The sequence below is a fragment of the Bombina bombina genome, chromosome 5 (assembly GCF_027579735.1).
Source record: "Bombina bombina isolate aBomBom1 chromosome 5, aBomBom1.pri, whole genome shotgun sequence".
Classification (NCBI taxonomy): Eukaryota; Metazoa; Chordata; class Amphibia; order Anura; family Bombinatoridae; genus Bombina; species Bombina bombina.
Genome location: NC_069503.1, coordinates 440,602,302 through 440,623,869, shown reverse-complemented (window position 1 = coordinate 440,623,869; position 21,568 = coordinate 440,602,302). Strand labels below are relative to the sequence as shown.

Below are 21,568 nucleotides of genomic sequence, written 5' to 3'. Positions count from 1 at the left end.
GTTAGACATCATCACTACCAGAAGTAGGTTAGAGAGGTCACCATTACCCGTGGTCAGAGTGTATACAGCTTTCTTACTCCTGCTTAACCCACACACCATTCCTTTTCCACAGGGAATCTAACAGGTATCTAACCCTGTGAGAGCAAGCCACCTGCTTCTGAGTCTGGGCCCAATAGAATTAAATTTTTTTTTTTTTTTTTTTTTTTTTTTAATGCCTGGGGCAAATCGGGACAGATGGCTAGCAACCCGGGACCGGGGGATAGACCCCTAAAATCAGGACTGTCCCGCGAAAATCGGGACAGTTGGGGGGTATGCCTTTAAGACAGAGGGTCCATTTAAGGCTGTATCTGCATTGCATACGAATGCATACTGTTATCGCTCCCTTTAAGACTGCACATGTTGTGTGAGTTTACCCACTAAAGGTTTGTGCCTGCCCCTTTAAACTCTGTGAGCATGCGGCGAGCTGCCCGCTTGGTGTGCATGGTGTGAGCTGTTCCTTTAGTGCTGTGTGTGTGTTGCAAGTTGTCCCATTAAAGGCTGTGTGTGTGTGTGTGCAGGTGAGGTGCCCCTGTCCCTTTAAACCTGCAAAAATAAAATAAAAACCTGTAGGCTGAGGGACGGGTTTGATACAATGTATCCATGTAGGTGAGCAGAGGTGACTGGCTGGGGAAAGTCTATGGGGAAAACAGGGGCTTTATACCTCAAAATGTTGCTTCCCTTTTTGTTATTGGAGACACAAACTCAGCAGTATTGTTGGTAGCCCTCATTTGAATCCCCATACCAATGTTCGAAGTACAATACTGCTATGGCGGAGAAAATAATTTGAACGCTAAACTCAGATTTTACAATAATATATATATATATATATAATTTCTCAAAAACAAATTCTCCACAGTCCGCACCCCCCTAACGCAAGTCTTTCCTAAAGTCAGTAGCGATAAGTAGTGAACGCTCGGAAACGACAAGCTGATCAAAGTTTTAAACTAAGTCCCTGAGATTTCATTTTCATAAAAAGTGATGGCAACTAGTTATTTGCCTCCATTTTTGTTTTGGGCAGATAGCAATTCCCCAATACCGTATGTAAAACATATATGGTATGCAGAGTACCAAATTAGAGGCTGAACAAAATAGGTTGTAAACAAATTCCTGCGCAAATAACAAGCAGAATTTTAGAAATATAGTAGTTTACCTAAGTAATCTTAAGGGGATGTACCGGACGCGGCATCTAGCTATACGCATGCGCAGTACTTCCTGTTGTCATTGTATTACGTTTGGGAATCTGACCTGGGGAGGGTGAACTATCAACGTTGGACAGAGAACCCCCATATAACAAGAGGCTTGGGTCTGCCTCGCGTCGCCGCGCGTAAGTATTGACCGGGAGCGCGCGCGAGTAATTATAGTTAGGGTGGTCATGTGACAGTAGGTAGGCAGGATGAGGGGTACAAGTCCTGGGGGAGTGAGGCATCTTTGATAACAGCTAAAACTTTGTAACTGAAATCGCTTTTGTCAAACGTTACTTCTAAAATATGTTAAAACACACACACACACATATATATATATATATATATATATATATATATATATATATATATACACATATACGCACTGTTTGGTTATGTAATGTAGGAAGTTAAATTGCTGCACAGTTACATTATTATGGTTCAGTTATTGTATATGTTCTTTTTATGGTGCCTACTGTAATCGTGCTTGATTTAGGGTTTTGTGTGCCATTGATCTAAGAGTCTGCTTTCTTTGGCTCCTGAAAAAATACATTAATAGACATATTCATTTAATATCTTCACTGCCATGTTAATACATTTAGCCCATAAGACAATATCATGTTTGTAATGGGTAGAAATGCACTGTTGAAATGCAAAGTCCTAATGAAAACTTAATTGGCTAAAAGCAAAATGTTATTTCTTAGTAAAATAGTTTAAAAATGAAGTCAGATTGCCAAAGAGGATTAAAAGAGATTATTGAACGCATTTCGTATAAACAGACATGGTCTTGGTATTAGACATAATACCTTTCACTATTTGATTTGTCATTTCCTTTTATCAAACAATACATTTCAAGAACTGCCATTACAAATGGGAACGTTAATCATTAACGCTTTATCAATGGCAGTATGATTTCTTCACTGTGGTTTTATTATGTATATAAATATATACTAGGGTTAACAGACCAAAGACTTACATCTGTATGATCTCTACTTGTCTGAACGTAAATCTTAGAATTAAAATAGGATCTTTTTTTTTTAATTACTTTTTGAAAGGTGTTCAAACAGTGTTCTAACAGAAGCACCATATTTCATATGTGGTTAGGCCCTATACTTGCTTTGTTAAAGGGACATGAAACCCAACATTTTTCTTTCATGATTCAGATAGAGCATGAAATGTGGAAAAAAAAATTATAATTCTATTATCAAATTTTCTTAATTCTCTTGACATCTTTTGTTGAAAAGCAGTGACATAAGCTCAGTAGCGTGCACGTGTCTGGAGCACTATATAGCAGCCGTTTTGCAAGAATGTTATACATCTGCAGGCACACTAGAAGGTAGGACTATATCCCACCATGTAGTGCTCCAGAAATCTACCTAGGTATCTCTTCAACAAAGAATACCATGGGAACAAAGAAAATTTGATAAAAGAAGAAAATTGGAAAATGTATTTAAAATTGTATACCATTTTTGGGTTTCACATTACTTTAAGTGTAACAAGAGTATGATTTATATTTATATATTCAACTTATTTGATGTTTCTGTTTCAATTCTAGAGGAGATATGTGACTACAAAAAAATAAAGGGACACTAAACCCATATTTTTTTCATTCATGATTGATAGAGCATGCAATTTTCAGCAACTTTCTAATTTACTCCAATTCTCAATTTTTCTTCATTCTCTTGCAATCTTTATTTAAAAAGGACTGTGATGAATAGGAGCCAGACCATTTTTAGTGGAGAACCTGGGTTATGCTTGCTTATTGGTGGGTAAATGTAAGCCTCCAATAAGCAAGCGCTATCCATGGTGCTGAACCTAATATGGACTGGCTGCTAAGATTTACATTCCTGCTGTTAAAATAAAGATAGCAAGAGAACGAAGAAAAATTGATAATAGGAGTAAATTAGAAAGTTGATTAAAATGTCATGCTCTATCTGAATCGAAAAAAAAAAATGTGGGTTCAGTGTCCCTTTTAACAAAAGAACATTGTATAATGTACTTTTAAACTAAAAGTATTTTTAGTCATATGAGAATGTTATTTTGCTTTTTGGTCTCTCTGGGGACTTATTTTACTCAAAAGCAAGAGGTGATAAGTGTTCCTTACTGCAGGCGGACTCTGTATTGCTGGTGTGCTACGGTCACTACTTGTTTTGCTGCTTGACTGGCTTTTGAAGTGTTAAACACTGAAATAGTCAACAGCATAATAACTTTTCACAATGCTTTAGGTTTTGTTTCTCCATGCTCCCTAGCTACAGTTTAGTGGTTCACATTTGAAGCATAAATATTCTTTAAGGAAAATTTGTCAAATGAGAACCGTTCAAACCGTTAGCTTTAAAATTACTTTTGAATTGGGTGGCCGGAGTGCGGGTATTTGAACTTCAGCGCAACATTAAAAAGTAAGTTAAAGCGCATCTTCATTACAGCCGATCAATTAAAGGGATATAATACTTATATGCTAAATCACTTGAAAGTGATGCAGCATAACTGTAAAAAGCTGTCAGGAAAATATCACCTGAGCATCTCTAGGTTAAAATGGAAGATATTTTACCTCAAAATTTCCTCAGCTCACCAGAGTAAGTGCTGTGTAAAACATTATCTTTCAGTTACTGCCCAGCTGCAGGTAAAAAAAAAAAGGTAGAAATGAACAGCAGCTAAACATCAGCAGTGCTGAGGTCATGAACTGTTTTACTGTTATCTCATGAGATTTCATAGTAAACTTCCTTAAAGGGACAGTCTAGTCCAAAATAAACTTTCATGATTCAGATAAAGAATGTCATTTTAAACAACTTCCCAATTTACTTTTATAACCAATTTTGCTTTGTTCTCTTGGTATTCTTAGTTGAAAACTAAACCTAGGAGCTTCATATGCTAATTTCTAAGCCCTTGAAGGCCGCCTCTTTTCTCAGGGTATTTGACAGTTTTTCACCACTAGAGGGTGTTAGTTCATGTGTGTCATATAGATAACACTGTGATTACGCACATGGAGTTCAGATGAGCCAGCTCTGATTGACTAAAATGGATCTCTGTCAAAAACTGAAATAAGGGGGCAGTTTGCAGAGGCTTAGATACAAGGTAATCACAGAGGTAAAAAGTGTATTTATATAACTCTGTTGGTTGTGCAATACTAGGGAATGGGAAATAAAAGGATTTTATCTATCTTTTTAAACAATACAAATTCTGGTGTAGACTGTCCCTTTAAACTGAATAGTGAAATAACTTGAGTATGCATGAGGCACGCTCCCTTGCAAGTCCCGGGACAGGCATACTGATTTGCTGCTTAAAGTCCTTTACAATGGAGTGTGAATACTTAGTAACTTTTGAGGTAAAATATCTTTCTTTTTTACATAGAGATATTCAGCTTTTTACAGCTATGCTGCATCACTTTCAAGTGTTTCAATATTTGGGTATCATGGCCTTTAAACTCCATCTAAAATATTGCTAACATTCTAGATCTGTTTATACAAAGAGGAAAGTTTACCATCACTTTAATTCATGATAAACTCTTAATATGATATATATAAAGAATTCTACTGCACCAAAAAACTCATGATAAAGGTTAAATTGAATAATAATTGTGGATGTGTGACTTTACTTTTACATCAATTTATAGAAGGCTTAAAGGGACACTGTACCCAAAAATTTTCTTTCGTGATTCAGATTGAGCATGAAATTTTAAGCAACTTTCTAATTTACTCTTATCAAATTTTCTTCTTTCTCTTGGTATCTTTATTTGAAATGCAAGAATGTAAGTTTAGATGCCGGCCCATTTTTGGTGAACAACCTGGGTTGTCCTTGCTGATTGGTGGATAAATTCATCCACCAATAAAAAAGTGCTGTCCAGAGTACTGAAACAAAAAAAAATGCTTAGATGCCTTCTTTTTCAAATAATGATAGCAAGAGAACGAAGAAAAATTGATTATAGGAGTAAATTAGAAAGTTGCTTAAAATTGCATGCTCTTTCTGAATTACAAAGGAATTTTTTTGGGTACAGTGTCCCTTTAAATATGCAGCAGTTTTTTAAGGGTATCATTTTATTTGTTTTTTAGATGGGTCCCATTTTGTTTGTTAATCTTTGTTTTTGTTCGTTAACCTTTTGTATTTTCTGTGTATGGATCTGAATAAAAACATAATTTATGTAAGAACTTACCTGATAAATTCATTTCTTTCATATTAGCAAGAGTCCATGAGCTAGTGACGTATGGGATATACATTCCTACCAGGAGGGGCAAAGTTTCCCAAACCTCAAAATGCCTATAAATACACCCCTCACCACACCCACAATTCAGTTTAACGAATAGCCAAGAAGTGGGGTGATAAGAAAAAAGTGCGAAAGCATATAAAATAAGGAATTGGAATAATTGTGCTTTATACAAAAAAATCATAACCACCACAAAAAAGGGCGGGCCTCATGGACTCTTGCTAATATGAAAGAAATGAATTTATCAGGTAAGTTTTTACATAAATTATGTTTTCTTTCATGTAATTAGCAAGAGTCCATGAGCTAGTGACGTATGGGATAATGATTACCCAAGATGTGGATCTTTCCACACAAGAGTCACTAGAGAGGGAGGGATAAAATAAAGACAGCCAATTCCTGCTGAAAATAATCCACACCCAAAATAAAGTTTAATGAAAAACATAAGCAGAAGATTCAAACTGAAACCGCTGCCTGAAGTACTTTTCTACCAAAAACTGCTTCAGAAGAAGAAAATACATCAAAATGGTAGAATTTAGTAAAAGTATGCAAAGAGGACCAAGTTGCTGCTTTGCAAATCTGATCAACCGAAGCTTCATTCCTAAACGCCCAGGAAGTAGAAACTGACCTAATAGAATGAGCTGTAATTCTTTGAGGCGGAGTTTTACCCGACTCAACATAGGCAAGATGAATTAAAGATTTCAACCAAGATGCCAAAGAAATGGCAGAAGCTTTCTGGCCTTTTCTAGAACCGGAAAAGATAACAAATAAACTAGAAGTCTTTCGGAAAGACTTAGTAGCTTCAACATAATATTTCAAAGCTCTAACAACATCCAAAGAATGCAACGATTTCTCCTTAGAATTCTTAGGATTAGGACATAATGAAGGAACCACAATTTCTCTACTAATGTTGTTGGAATTCACAACTTTAGGTAAAAATTCAAAAGAAGTTCGCAACATCGCCTTATCCTGATGAAAAATCAGAAAAGGAGACTCACAAGAAAGAGCAGATAATTCAGAGACTCTTCTGGCAGAAGAGATCGCCAAAAGGAACAAAACTTTCCAAGAAAGTAATTTAATGTCCAAAGAATGCATAGGTTCAAACGGAGGAGCTTGAAGAGCCCCCAGAACCAAATTCAAACTCCAAGGAGGAGAAATTGACTTAATGACAGGTTTTATACGAACCAAAGCTTGTACAAAACAATGAATATCAGGAAGATTAGCAATCTTTCTGTGAAAAAGAACAGAAAGAGCAGAGATTTGTCCTTTCAAAGAACTTGCGGATAAACCTTTATCTAAACCATCCTGAAGAAACTGTAAAATTCTCGGAATTCTAAAAGAATGCCAAGAAAAATGATGAGAAAGACACCAAGAAATATAAGTCTTCCAGACTCTATAATATATCTCTCTGGATACAGATTTACGAGCCTGTAACATAGTTTTAATCACAGAGTCAGAGAAACCTCTTTGACCAAGAATCAAGCGTTCAATCTCCATACCTTTAAATTTAAGGATTTGAGATCCTGATGGAAAAAAGGACCTTGCGACAGAAGGTCTGGTCGTAGCGGAAGAGTCCACGGATGGCAAGAGGCCATCCGGACAAGATCCGCATACCAAAACCTGTGAGGCCATGCCGGAGCTACCAGCAGAACAAACGAGCATTCCTTCACAATCTTGGAGATTACTCTTGGAAGAAGAACTAGAGGCAGAAAGATATAGGCAGGATGATACTTCCAAGGAAGTGATAATGCATCCACTGCTTCCGCCTGAGGATCCCGGGATCTGGACAGATACCTGGGAAGTTTCTTGTTTAGATGAGACGCCATCAGATCTATTTCTGGAAGCTCCCACATTTGAACAATCTGAAGAAATACCTCTGGGTGAAGAGACCATTCGCCCGGATGCAACGTTTGGCGACTGAGATAATCCGCTTCCCAATTGTCTATACCTGGGATATGAACCGCAGAGATTAGACAGGAGCTGGATTCCGCCCAAACCAGAATTCGAGATACTTCTTTCATAGCCAGAGGACTGTGAGTCCTTCCTTGATGATTGATGTATGCCACAGTTGTGACATTGTCTGTCTGAAAACAAATGAACGATTCTCTCTTTAGAAGAGGCCAAGACTGAAGAGCTCTGAAAATTGCACGGAGTTCCAAAATATTGATCGGTAATCTCACCTCCTGAGATTCCCAAACTCCTTGTGCCGTCAGAGATCCCCACACAGCTCCCCAACCTGTGAGACTTGCATCTGTTGAAATTACAGTCCAGGTCGGAAGCACAAAAGAAGCCCCCTGAATTAAACGATGGTGATCTGTCCACCACGTTAGAGAGTGTCGTACAATCGGTTTTAAAGATATTAATTGAGATATCTTTGTGTAATCCTTGCACCATTGATTCAGCATACAGAGCTGAAGAGGTCGCATGTGAAAACGAGCAAAGGGGATCGCGTCCGATGCAGCAGTCATAAGACCTAGAATTTCCATGCATAAGGCTACCGAAGGGAATGATTGTGACTGAAGGTTTCGACAAGCTGAAATCAATTTTAGACGTCTCTTGTCTGTTAAAGACAGAGTCATGGACACTGAATCTATCTGGAAACCCAGAAAGGTTACCCTTGTCTGAGGAATCAATGAACTTTTTGGTGAATTGATCCTCCAACCATGATCTTGAAAAAAACAACACAAGTCGATTCGTATGAGATTCTGCTAAATGTAAAGACTGAGCAAGTACCAAGATATCGTCCAAATAAGGAAATACCACAATACCCTGTTCTCTGATTGCAGACAGAAGGGCACCGAGAACCTTTGTAAAAATTCTTGGAGCTGTAGCTAGGCCAAACGGCAGAGCCACAAACTGGTAATGCTTGTCCAGAAAAGAGAATCTCAGGAACTGATAATGATCTGGATGAATCGGAATATGCAGATATGCATCCTGTAAATCTATTGTGGACATATAATGCCCTTGCTGAACAAAAGGCAAGATAGTCCTTACAGTTACCATTTTGAACGTTGATATCCTTACATAACGATTCAATATTTTTAGATCCAGAACTGGTCTGAAGGAATTCTCCTTCTTTGGTACAATGAAGAGATTTGAATAAAACCCCATCCCCTGTTCCAGAACTGGAACTGGCATAATTACTCCAGCCAACTCTAGATCTGAAACACAATTCAGAAATGCTTGAGCTTTCACTGGATTTACTGGGACACGGGAAAGAAAAAATCTCTTTGCAGGAGGTCTCATCTTGAAACCAATTCTGTACCCTTCTGAAACAATGTTCTGAATCCAAAGATTGTGAACAGAATTGATCCAAATTTCTTTGAAAAAACGTAACCTGCCCCCTACCAGCTGAGCTGGAATGAGGGCCGCACCTTCATGTGGACTTAGAAGCTGGCTTTGCCTTTCTAGAAGGCTTGGATTTATTCCAGACTGGAGATGGTTTCCAAACTGAAACTGCTCCTGAGGATGAAGGATCAGGCTTTTGTTCTTTGTTGAAACGAAAGGAACGAAAACGATTATTAGCCCTGTTTTTACCCTTAGATTTTCTATCCTGTGGTAAAAAAGTTCCTTTCCCACCAGTAACAGTTGAGATAATAGAATCCAACTGAGAACCAAATAATTTGTTACCCTGGAAAGAAATGGAAAGTAGAGTTGATTTAGAAGCCATATCAGCATTCCAAGTTTTAAGCCATAAAGCTCTTCTAGCTAAAATAGCTAGAGACATAAACCTGACATCAACTCTGATAATATCAAAAATGGCATCACAGATAAAATTATTAGCATGTTGAAGAAGAATAATGATATTATGAGAATCATGATCTGTTACTTGTTGCGCTAAAGTTTCCAACCAAAAAGTTGAAGCTGCAGCAACATCAGCCAATGATATAGCAGGTCTAAGAAGATTACCTGAACACAGATAAGCTTTTCTTAGAAAGGATTCAATTTTCCTATCCAAAGGATCTTTAAACGAAGTACCATCTGACGTAGGAATAGTAGTACGTTTAGCAAGGGTAGAAATAGCCCCATCAACCTTAGGGATCTTGTCCCAAAATTCTAATCTGTCAGACGGCACAGGATATAATTGCTTAAAACGTTTAGAAGGAGTAAATGAATTACCCAATTTATCCCATTCTCTAGAAATTACTTCAGAAATAGCATTAGGAACAGGAAAAACTTCTGGAATAACCACAGGAGATTTAAAGACCTTATCTAAACGTTTAGAATTAGTATCAAGAGGACCAGAATCCTCGATTTCTAAAGCAATTAGTACTTCTTTAAGTAAAGAACGAATAAATTCCATTTTAAATAAATATGAAGATTTATCAGCATCAATCTCTGAGACAGAATCCTCTGAACCAGAAGAGTCATCAGAATCAGAATGATGATGTTCATTTAAAAATTCATCTGTAGAGAGAGAAGTTTTAAAAGATTTTTTATGTTTACTAGAAGGAGAAATAACAGACATAGCCTTCTTGATGGATTCAGAAACAAAATCTCTTATGTTATCAGGAACATTCTGCACCTTAGATGTTGAAGGAACTGCAACAGGCAATGGTACATTACTAAAGGAAATATTATCTGCATTAACAAGTTTGTCATGACAATTAATACAAACAACAGCCGGAGGAATAGCTACCAAAAGTTTACAGCAGATACACTTAGCTTTGGTAGTTCCAGCACTAGACAGTGATTTTCCTGAAGTATCTTCTGACTCGGATGCAACGTGAGACATCTTGCAATATGTAAGAGAAAAAACAACATATAAAGCAAAATTGATCAAATTCCTTAAATGACAGTTTCAGGAATGGGAAAAAATGCCAATAAACAAGCTTCTAGCAACCAGAAGCAAAGAAAAAATGAGACTGAAATAATGTGGAGACAAAAGCGACGCCCATATTTTTTAGCGCCAAATAAGACGCCCACATTATTTGGCGCCTAAATGCTTTTTTGGCGCCAAAAATGACGCCACATCCGGAACGCCAACATTTTTGGCGCAAAAGGACGTCAAAAATGATGCAACTTCCGGCGACACGTATGACGCCGGAAACAGAAAAGATTTTTTTTTTTTTTTGCGCCAAAAAAGTCCGCGCCAAGAATGACGCAATAAAATGAAGCATTTTCAGCCCCCGCGAGCCTAACAGCCCACAGGGAAAAAAGAGTCAAATTTTTTAAGGTAAGAAAAAATGATTGATTCAAATGCATTATCCCAAATATGAAACTGACTGTCTGAAAATAAGGAATGTTGAACATCCTGAGTCAAGGCAAATAAATGTTTGAATACATATATTTAGAACTTTATAAAAAAGTGCCCAACCATAGCTTAGAGTGTCACAGAAAATAAGACTTACTTACCCCAGGACACTCATCTACATGTTGTAGAAAGCCAAACCAGTACTGAAACGAGAATCAGCAGAGGTAATGGTATATATAAGAGTATATCGTCGATCTGAAAAGGGAGGTAAGAGATGAATCTCTACGACCGATAACAGAGAACCTATGAAATAGACCCCGTAGAAGGAGATCACTGTATTCAAAATAGGCAATACTCTCCTCACATCCCTCTGACATTCACTGCACGCTGAGAGGAAAACCGGGCTCCAACCTGCTGCGGAGCGCATATCAACGTAGAATCTAGCACAAACTTACTTCACCACCTCCATAGGAGGCAAAGTTTGTAAAACTGATTTGTGGGTGTGGTGAGGGGTGTATTTATAGGCATTTTGAGGTTTGGGAAACTTTGCCCCTCCTGGTAGGAATGTATATCCCATACGTCACTAGCTCATGGACTCTTGCTAATTACATGAAAGAAATGAAGATTTCATACTGCTCTAAAAAGGCATAATAAAAACCAATACCAAAATGCTAGGCTACTTTTCTATTTGTTAGAGCATTTTAAGGGATATGAAACCCATTTTTTTTTATTTCATGATTCAGATAGAACATGCACATTTAATTTACTTCTATTATCAATTTTCCTTCTTCTTTTGGTATCTTTTTTTTGAAAAGCAGGGAAGCAAGCTGAGAGGCCGGGCCATTTCTGGAGCACAATATGGCAGCAGTTTTGCAAGAATGTTATCCATTTGCAGGAGTGCTAGATGGCAGCACAATTTCCTTTCATGTAGTGCTCCAGTCCTGCCTAGGTATCTCTTCAAAAAAGAATATCATGGGATTGAAGCAATTGTTGATAATAGAAGTAAATTGAAAACTTTTTTTTTTTTTAAATTTGTATGCTCAGTCTGAATCACAAAATAAATTTGTGGTGGGAAAAAGCAGGAATGTAAGCTCACAAGCCGGGCCTATCTTTGGTTCAGCACCTGGGTAGCGCTTGCTGATTGTTGGCTAAATGTAGCCACTAATCAGCAAGCGCTACCTAGGGTGCTGAACCAAAAATGGGCTGGCTTGTGAGCTTACATTCCTGTTTTTTCAAATAAAGATACCAAGAGAATGAAGGGTAAATTGGAAAGTTGCTTATAATTGCATGATCTATCTAAATCATGAAATAAAACATTTGGGTTCAATATCCCTTTAAGTCACAGCCAAACTCAGGTGAGTTTAATTAGTCTCGTCGTCATCCAACCATAGACAAAAAAGAAGCAGCATTACTACTGCGAACAAAATATAGCACATTGTAATCATTATTGGTGGGGTGTGAATGACTGTCTATACTGATCAGGATTTTTGTTGAAATCAATGGCATTTCCTCACTGAACCCAATTTTTTTTTTCTTTTGTGATTCAGATAGAGCATGACATTTTAAGCAACTTTACTATTATCACATTTCCTTCATTCTCTTGGTATCTTTATTTGAAATGCAAGAATGTAAGTTTAGATGCCGGCCCATATTTGGCGAACAACCTGGGTTGTTCTTGTTGATTGGTGGATACATTCATCCACCAATAAAACGTGCTGTCCAGAGTCCTGAACTAAAAAAAGCTTAGATGCCTTCTTTTTCAAATAAAGATAGCAAGTGAACGAATAAAAATTGATAATAGTAGTAAATTAGAAAGTTGCTTAAAATGACATGCTCTATCTGAATCACAAAATAAATAATTTGGGTTCAGTGTCCCTTTAACAAGCTAAATGTGATGCTGTTAAAGTAATCGTATTGACTCTGTAATTTATACCTATTTTTGACACAATCACTTTTCATAAATATGAGAACTGTGATACATTACTCTACATCACTCAACAACTCTAGTTTTCAAAGCTGTCCTCAGGCCTCCCCAACAGGCCAGGTTTTCAGTATTACCTTGGATGAGAGCAAGTAAAATAACCATGTTTACTAATCAGGTGATTATTTCACCTGTGCTTCAGTTCAGATATCCTCAAAATCTGGCCTGTTAGGGAAGCCTGAGGACAGATTTGAAAACCAGTGCTCTACAATAACCAAGTCACGTAAATTAGCTAGAGGTGGAAGCATTGCTCCTGTCTAACTCTTTTTTGTAGCATAAACACCCTACAGTCTATAGATGAACTTAAAATGACCATACTTATTTACTAATGCACCATTTGAAGGAACATGAAACACAAAATGTTTTTCATGTTTCAGATAGAACATATGATTTTAAATAACTTTCCAATTCACTTATATTATCAATTTTGCTTAATTTGCTTGGTATCCTTTATTGGAGGAGCAACAATGTTCTACTGGGAGCTAGCTTAACACATTGCTAAGCCAATGAATAGAGGCATATATGTGCAGCCACTAATCAACAGCTAGCTCCCAGCTCCTGAGCCTACCTAGGTATGCTTTTCAACAAAGGATACCAAGAGAACAATTCAAATTATTAGGGGCTAGTTGTTTAAAATTGTATGTTTTATGTAAATCATGAAAGAAATATTTTTGGTTTCATGTCCCTTTAAAGACATATATTTGCAGGATCAGTAGTAGGGCTAAAATGAAGTGATTAAACAAATCAGAGCATGTCATTTTTGCACCATAATGTCCCTTTAATTTAAAATGAAAAATGTTAGAATTTTTTTTTACAGGCTTCAACATTTCACCAAACATCCAGCGCTGAAAATGATACAATGATTCCTGTATTGACTTCAAAAAAAGTAAGTAAATTACCGGTTAGTGAAGTTTCTTAAAGATACATAAAAGTCAAAATGAAACTTAAATGGTTCACTTAGAACATGCAATAATAGCTAAATAATAACATTTTATAACACTTTAGAACAGTGTTTGACAAACCAGGGCACCGCTGGCTCCTAAAAATTAGGCTCTGGTTTGAAATCCCTTTGACGCCCATCCACCAATTTCCACTGCCAGACGCATCCTCTCTAGACCTCACAACTGGGAACTATAAGTCTTAGAATTCTGCGCAACCAAGTCTGAAGGGAGCAGAAGATTAGATAATACTGCAATGTGACTGGGTCCCTGCAGTTTCAGTCTGCCAGACACCCAGTGGGCTAAGGAAATGCTGTGCTATGCAATGTTACCAGGTCCCTGCACTGACTGTGTGCATGAAGACCTGGTGTTGCTGATGCACTGCGCTTACTTTGCTGGATACAGCTAGGGACTAATTAGAGACTAATTACAACATAGTGACACCATGTCCAATGCATGTGGTGTGTCTGTAGTTACTGAGCCATATTTAAGTGTGTAAGCTACCGTTATGTTTGTGGCTGGCAATATTACACTCACTAAGGAATATATATCTGTGTTGCAAAGATATATTTTATCATTTGTTTATAATTATTTGAGAGTAGGGTTGCACAATATCATTTTTTTAAGACCGAGTACAAGTACCGATACTTTTTTTTCAAATACTCACCGATACCAATTACCGATACTTTTTTATGTCATGACAGTTTACCTAGCACATTACAGAGTAATGATTTAATATCACTTCTTTATAATTATGAACTGTATCTCAAAAGACATTTTGAATTAATAAAACAGTTTTATGTTCTTGTGGTCACATAGTTTACAGAACATGTTTATAAATATAAATATTACAATAACATGTTAATAATAACAACAATAAATAACAGCTGCAGCAGCTAGGACTGGACAGCTACAATTTAAAGGGGGGTTATTGGATGCAATTGGGTTGTAGGGTGCCTATATAACTCATCAATCTAACATTTGTATTTAATACAAAGTAATATAATTTAATTCTGAAAATAATATTGAGGAAGGAGTATCCCAATAATCCTCTTTGAGAAAAATGGGGAATTTGCATTCTACTGACTCAACAGAAAATAGGGCTGGTCTTCATATTTTTCCAGGGCTGCTTTTTATTCCCAGTCCAGCCCTGGCTAAGGGTGTTCCTCAGAGTACAGTATGTTTTGAGCATAATTGTGCAAGAGGAGAACTAGTAGTATAACAGTCAATCTAGCAATTAGAATATTTTTTCAAAAGTTAGTGGCAAGTTCTTAAGGAACAGAAGCATCTCTGCATGTTCAGCTATAAGTCTGTTTCTGCTAACAGCAAGAACGTTTGACGCTAAGCTGAACAGTCTTTCACTTTTCACACTACTGCATGGGTTAGAAAGATATTTTTAGGCCATTAAATCTCAGTTTATTAACTGCCCAGTACTTCAGGGGTTTGTCTGAATGACTGCTCTGACGTACAATAATACAAATCACAACAATTTTTTATTGGCAGAACAATTTTTAGTTAAGTCTCCACTCCAGCTTAAAATGAAATGGGAACATGCAGTTTAAAAAATGCCACAAGACGGCGTATGGGTGGGAATTGGAGGTATCGGTGCATTTGCACGAGTACAAGTACTCATGCAAATACTTGGTATCGGCACCGATACCGATACTAGTATCGGTATCGGTGCAACCCTATTTGAGAGTGATTGGCAAACATAATAAAGTCTTACCTCACAAGTTCATAAACAAAAGGTAACTTTTGACACAAATTTTTCTAAAGAATTTTGCTGAATCTGGCGACCTACTTTTGTGTTTTTAATGATATAAGCCAGTGGTTTAAGCACAGAATGTTGACATTTCATAATTTTATTACAACCTGATAAATGGTTCTATATAGAGAGAGATTAAAATTAAAAATATTATAATCCCCCTTGTTTCAATTTTTATTTACAGGCTTCAACATTTCAACAAACACCCAGCACGGAAAATGATACAATGATTCCTGTACTGACTTCAAAAAAAGCAAGTGAATTACCAGTTAGCGAAGTTGCTTGGATACTTAAGGTGAGAGAGGAGTTTTATTAAGGAGATATATCTTATACTGTTATTATTATTTGCCTCTTTCTGTATCTATCCAGTACCAACATTTATACCTAGATCAGTTTGTTGATTGTTATTTGTTTTCGCTTCCAATAGAAATACTGCTAAAATAACACTTGTATCGGCTGCTGTTAATTACTATCACAGTGCTTGTGATTCATTTGTTATACAAATCTGACAATTAATGGTGCTAAAGTCTTAGAGCAATGAAAGTCAGAATTAAACTTTCAAATACAATTAAAAAAACTAAACTATTTTTACTCTTATCATTAAATGCATATCCTGAATTGGTCTCTTTTGTTGAAACTTATTCAGCATACCTAGATAGTCTCATAAGTGACCACATGGTTTAGCACACTTATGAGCCTATCTAGGTATGCTTTTATGCAAAGGATACCATGAGAAAGATGCAAGTGTTAAAAGTAAATTATAGAGTTGTTTTTTTTTAATTGTACAATCTATCTTACTCACAGAATTTTAATTTAATTTCCATGTGTCTTAAAATTGCCATTTTTGGAAGAGAAGTTGAAATGGGAATAATTACTCTGCATAATTGCTATTTAATTCAGATTATTCTACTACAGTTGACTAACCTTTGCTTTTGTATCTGAAGCCAGGTCAGTTTCCCACGCTGTTGGCTAATATTCTGTTTATATTATTCATATATACTGTGTGTGTATGTATATATATATATATATATATATATATATATATATATATATATATATATATATATATATATATATATATATATATTTTAGTATTTTTAGGAGCACATTGGCTTAAAGGGACAGTCTACACCAGAATTGTTATTGTTTGAAAAGATAGATAATCCCTTTATTACCCATTCCCTAATTTTGCATAACCAACACAGTTATATAAATACACTTTTTACCTCTGTGATTACCTTGTATCTAAGCCTCTTCAAACTGCCCCCTTATTTCAGTTCTTTTGACAGACATCCATTTTAGCCAATCGGAGCTTGCTCACTGGAACTCCACGTGCTTGAGCACAGTGTTATCTATATGACACACATGAACTAACACCCTCTAGTGGTGAAAAACTGTCAAAATGCCCTGAGAGAAGAGGCGGCCTTCAAAAGCTTAGAAATTAGCATATGAACCTCCTAGGTTTAGCTTTCAACTAAGAATACCAAGAGAAAAAAGCAAAATTTGTGATAAAAGTAAATTGGAAAATTGTTTAAAATTACATTCTCTATCTGACGCATGAAAGTTTATTTTGGACTAGACTGTCCCTTTAAAGCAGAAAAAAACAATTTATATTTAATTTGACACAAAAATCCCTTTGGTGTGTTTAGCTTTATTTAATAGTTCTGTTTCAGTGGGCTAAAAGGGACAGTCGAGTCACAATTAAACTTTCATGATTCAGACAGGACATGCAATTTTAAACAACTTTTACATTTTACATTTATCATCAAATTTGCTTTGCTCCCTTGGTATTCTTTGTTGAAAGCTAAACCTAGTTAGGCTCAAATGCCTATCTCAGTGCATTTTAACATCTTTTCACAGCTAGACAGTGCTAGTTAATGTGTGCCTTATAGATAACATTGCACTCACTCCTGTGGAGTTATTTATGAGTCCGCGCTTGTTGGCTAAAATGCAAGTCTGTCAAAAGAACTGAAATAAGGGGGCAGTCTACAGAGGCTTAGATACAAGGTAATCACAGACATAAAAAGTATATTAATAAAACCACGTTGGTTATGCAAAACTGGGGAATTGGCAACAAAGGCATTATCTATCTCTTTAAACAATAACAATTCTGGAGTAGACGGTCCCATTGAAGAATGTAATATTTTTTTTTGGTGCTGAGAATGTTTGTTTTCTGGAGGGACCAGACGGACATATTCAAACGGCAGAGGCGCGAACAGTAAGTCCTTTTACTTGGAAGCGCTATATATTACAAAATTGGGCTACATTTGTCAATGATCTCTTGAAACTTTATATATATCACGTAGAATAATTTTTGGGTTGACTGTCCCTTTAATAACCTTGCTGCTTATATCTGCTTACTTAACAGGCTGATCTTCAGAGTGGGTTAAACAATGCTGAGGTTTGTCACAGACGCGCTTCTCATGGTTGGAATGAATTTGATATCGGTGAAGATGAGCCTTTGTGGAAAAAATATATTGCACAGGTAAGGCACAAGTAATAATTGCTTAATAGCTTGGATACAAGATGGGAGAGTGTTAAAGACCTGGTACATCAGGTTATATTTTTTTAGCTACTGTAAGGGATAATATATAGGGATAACATCATGCCTCTTATATTTTACTCCTCTAACCATTAATTATGGGTGGAGTTGTATTTGCTAAGGATTTCGAATGGAAACTGAGAGATAATTGGAGAAATAATTACTATCCTTTATATTAGTTTGTTATTGAGCTATGTTTGGATATTAAATGAAGTAGGTCATGTCATATTTGATTGGGAACATCTGTTAAATTGAAATTTTAAAGTTATGCTTGTTAGGTACTGAAAAAAATATTTTTTTTTTTTGTATTTTAAACACTATTAAACAATCTTTATACTTCTTAAAGGGACATTAAAACAAATGTGAGATATAAGGATGCATTCAAAGAAAAGATTAGCCTGAGAATAACATGGTTGTATTTTTTATTAGCTGTTTAAATAGTGACAAAATAAGCGTAAAGTTTTAGTGTCTATAAAAACAATGGGAGCTGCCATGTTGTAACTTAGGTTACCTTCTCTGCTGTGGCCTATTAGGGGCAGTTATAAATAGGTCACTACTGGCTGTGTGGAATATAAGTGTTCTGCACTTCCATTTTTAACAGGAACTAAAAAGTTTAAAATTTCAGAAAATAATTACAGGAAAGGGGGGGGGGGCAAAATAAATAAGTATATTGTAGAGGTTTTTTTTTATTTTTTTAAAATGTATGATTTAATTTTTTTTATATTGCCATCTCAAAGTGCTTAATGTCCCTTTTAAGTATTGCAGTATTAAGAAAATCCATTGATTATGCCTTTATTATTTTACCTGTCAAATACAAGCAAAATACACATAAAAATCAGAGGTTGATTTATTTCTGATTTTCTTTCTTTGCATGCAGGGACAGTGAGAACATTTTAGCAATTCTGTTAAAAGAAACAAGCACATACTTCTACATATATAAAGACTTCAGAATGATTACTTGTGTTAGGGGACTATGGCTCCCTGATTAGCTGTAAACACTGTGGACTGGATGGTCCTTCTTTATAATGTTGTAATGTTATCTCATTTCCCCTCTTTTGCTTCTGTGACAATAAAGCTTTTTTTTTAAGCTTGAATTCTTAAATTGGTGCTTCTAGCTACAAATGATTATCAATAACTGCGGTGCCTTTCTATGAATTTTAAACCTTCATTGGTTCCTTCAAAGCTTTGTCTGAGTAATTTGTTTTGTGTATTTTTTTTTCCAATTACACACACAGCTTTTTACAGAAAAGCTTGAATATAAAAAAGTAGGTCTTGTAGGTGCTGTCTGATTACTACTACTCATATTTTTAGTGCCAATCTGAATTAATATTCTTCTTTTTCTTTTTAGTTCAAAAACCCCCTGCTTATGCTCCTGCTGGCTTCTGCTGTCATCAGCATTTTAATGCATCAGTTTGATGATGCCGTCAGTATCACTGTGGTAAGACTATGATCCTTGGTTTCTGCGTCAAATTATTTGTTTCTTTACCTTTTTTTTATAGATGTTTTTGCCTTCAATTTGCTGCACTGTATTTTAAATTTGATTAAAAACCTTTTTTTTTGTTGTTGTTGCAAATATGCCTTTTTAAAGGGACATTCTACTCATACTTTAAAATGTTTAATCATACATAGTAAAAAAGAAAAAGTTTGAAGTGTACTTTTAAATATTTTTTTATTTATTCCCTGCAATTTAACTCTTAACTGTCTCCATGATTCAGAGCCTTGACTACTGCATTCTATACAGGGATTGCTTGATCATTGCAAGAGCTCATTTATATCTGTTTCTGATTGGCTACATTAAAGGATATAAGATAAACTATGCTCAAGGCTTGTGATGCAGTGCTTTAATATATTATATATATATATATATATATATATATATATATTTATTTGTGTGTGTGTTTATATATTAAATATATTTTTTTATTTTTAATGTTTTTTTCCCCCTGTAGCGTAGGGCCTCCCTCTCCCTTCATAATCATGTTTCTGCAGTGTAGGGAACCCTTCCCTCCCTCCCTCCTCGCTGGGCCATACACCAATCTCCCTACTTTCATCCCACTGTTCCAACTCAGCACCAACAAATGATCATTACAGAGAGTGACACAAACAGTGTTACTCTCTGCAATGATTGACAATCTGGATTCATATAGTAAGGGAGCAGGATCAGTGTTCCCTTACCATATGAGGGCAGATTCCTTCAGCCCCTAGCTGGAGTTTCTGCTGGACCACAACATGAGCCTCTGTATTGGGCGTAGGTAGTACATCAAGATAGTACAATGGGCAAAGTGTTGTGTGACGTAGTACCTACATCCAATTGGCACAAGGGGTTAAGCTGCGTTAAGGCTTTTAATAAATACTGTACAAAAATGTGTACATTGTGAATCTTTTAGGTTCAGCTATAAATCCATTTACTTATCTTATGAATACATATATTTTGAAATGAACCAATTGACTATAAGTGCCAGCTTACTATAATAAATAATTACCTCAGATAGAAGCAGTTGCACAACCGCTTATTTCATGTAACCTTTCATGAAATCTTCATGTTTATTGAAGTCTCAAACCACAAAAAATTACAAACATTGTTGTGATTTGTGTTGTTTAAGACTTAAATAGACATGAAGATTAAGTGAAATAAGATTATGTGCAACCTATCTATTTGAGGATATCAGTGCAGTATCGCACCATGTATTACATATACAAGTGCTGAACTTAATTGAATTGTTTTATGCCAAATAATTATACAGCATAACTCAACTCAAACCCTGCTAGGACATGACCTTTATTTTAAATTTTTCTTTACATTAAAAGGATATTAAACACATAACCTTAATACTATGCTTATAAAGTGTATTACTTCCCTCTAGTCATGGGTGCCATCAAACAGGTAATTTTTTCCATCATCTGCTTAATTTTAGATTAGTCATACTTGCAACTGATGACCTGAAATTCTAGTTTGTCTGTACCGTTTGAAGGTGTGCATGTATATGTTTATACAGAATACTGTATATGTATGTATATATGCGTGTGTGTATGTATGTATGTATGTGTGTGTGTGTGTGTGTGTATATATATATATATATATATATATATATATATATATATATATATATATATGTGTATATATATATATATATATATATATATATATATATATGTGTGTGTGTATATATATATATATATATATATATATATATATGTGTGTGTGTATATATATATATATATATATATATATATATATATATATATATATGTATATATATATATATATGTGAGTGTGTATATATGTATATATATATATATGTATGTGAGTGTGTGTGTGTGTGTATATATATATATATATATATATATATATATATATATATATATATATATATATATATATATGTGTGTGTGTATATATATATATATATAAAATCATATCCTTCTTTCACTCTGAATTCATCTATGTTTTTTATGTTACTGTTTTTTAGTTAATTAAATGGACTTTAAACTCAATATTTAATATCCTTGCAAAGTGTTTAAAGATAAAACAACATTGTGATATACTTACATTATTTATTTTGCCTGCTTTTACTGTAAGATACTCTTAAAGGTTATGCTTTGCCTCCCTACAGAGAGACTGTATTATATCCATTTTTCTTAAATATTGTGTAATTTACTTAAAGGGATAGTCAACTCAAAAAATGCTATCATTTAAAAAGATAGATAATCCCTTTATTACCCATACCCCAGT

General features: G+C 35.4%; 1 protein-coding gene across 1 annotated transcript in view; it reads left to right on the top strand.

Moving 5' to 3' along the window:
- Positions 1-1,247: 1,247 nt before the first annotated feature.
- Positions 1,248-21,568, top strand: part of ATP2C1 (ATPase secretory pathway Ca2+ transporting 1) — a 209,041-nt gene continuing 188,720 nt past the window's right edge. The window contains 5 exon segments of the mRNA XM_053714301.1: positions 1,248-1,363; positions 13,408-13,476; positions 15,478-15,588; positions 17,662-17,778; positions 19,184-19,273. Of these exon segments, the coding sequence (XP_053570276.1) occupies positions 13,450-13,476; positions 15,478-15,588; positions 17,662-17,778; positions 19,184-19,273 (345 nt within the window). The 5' untranslated portion in view covers positions 1,248-1,363; positions 13,408-13,449.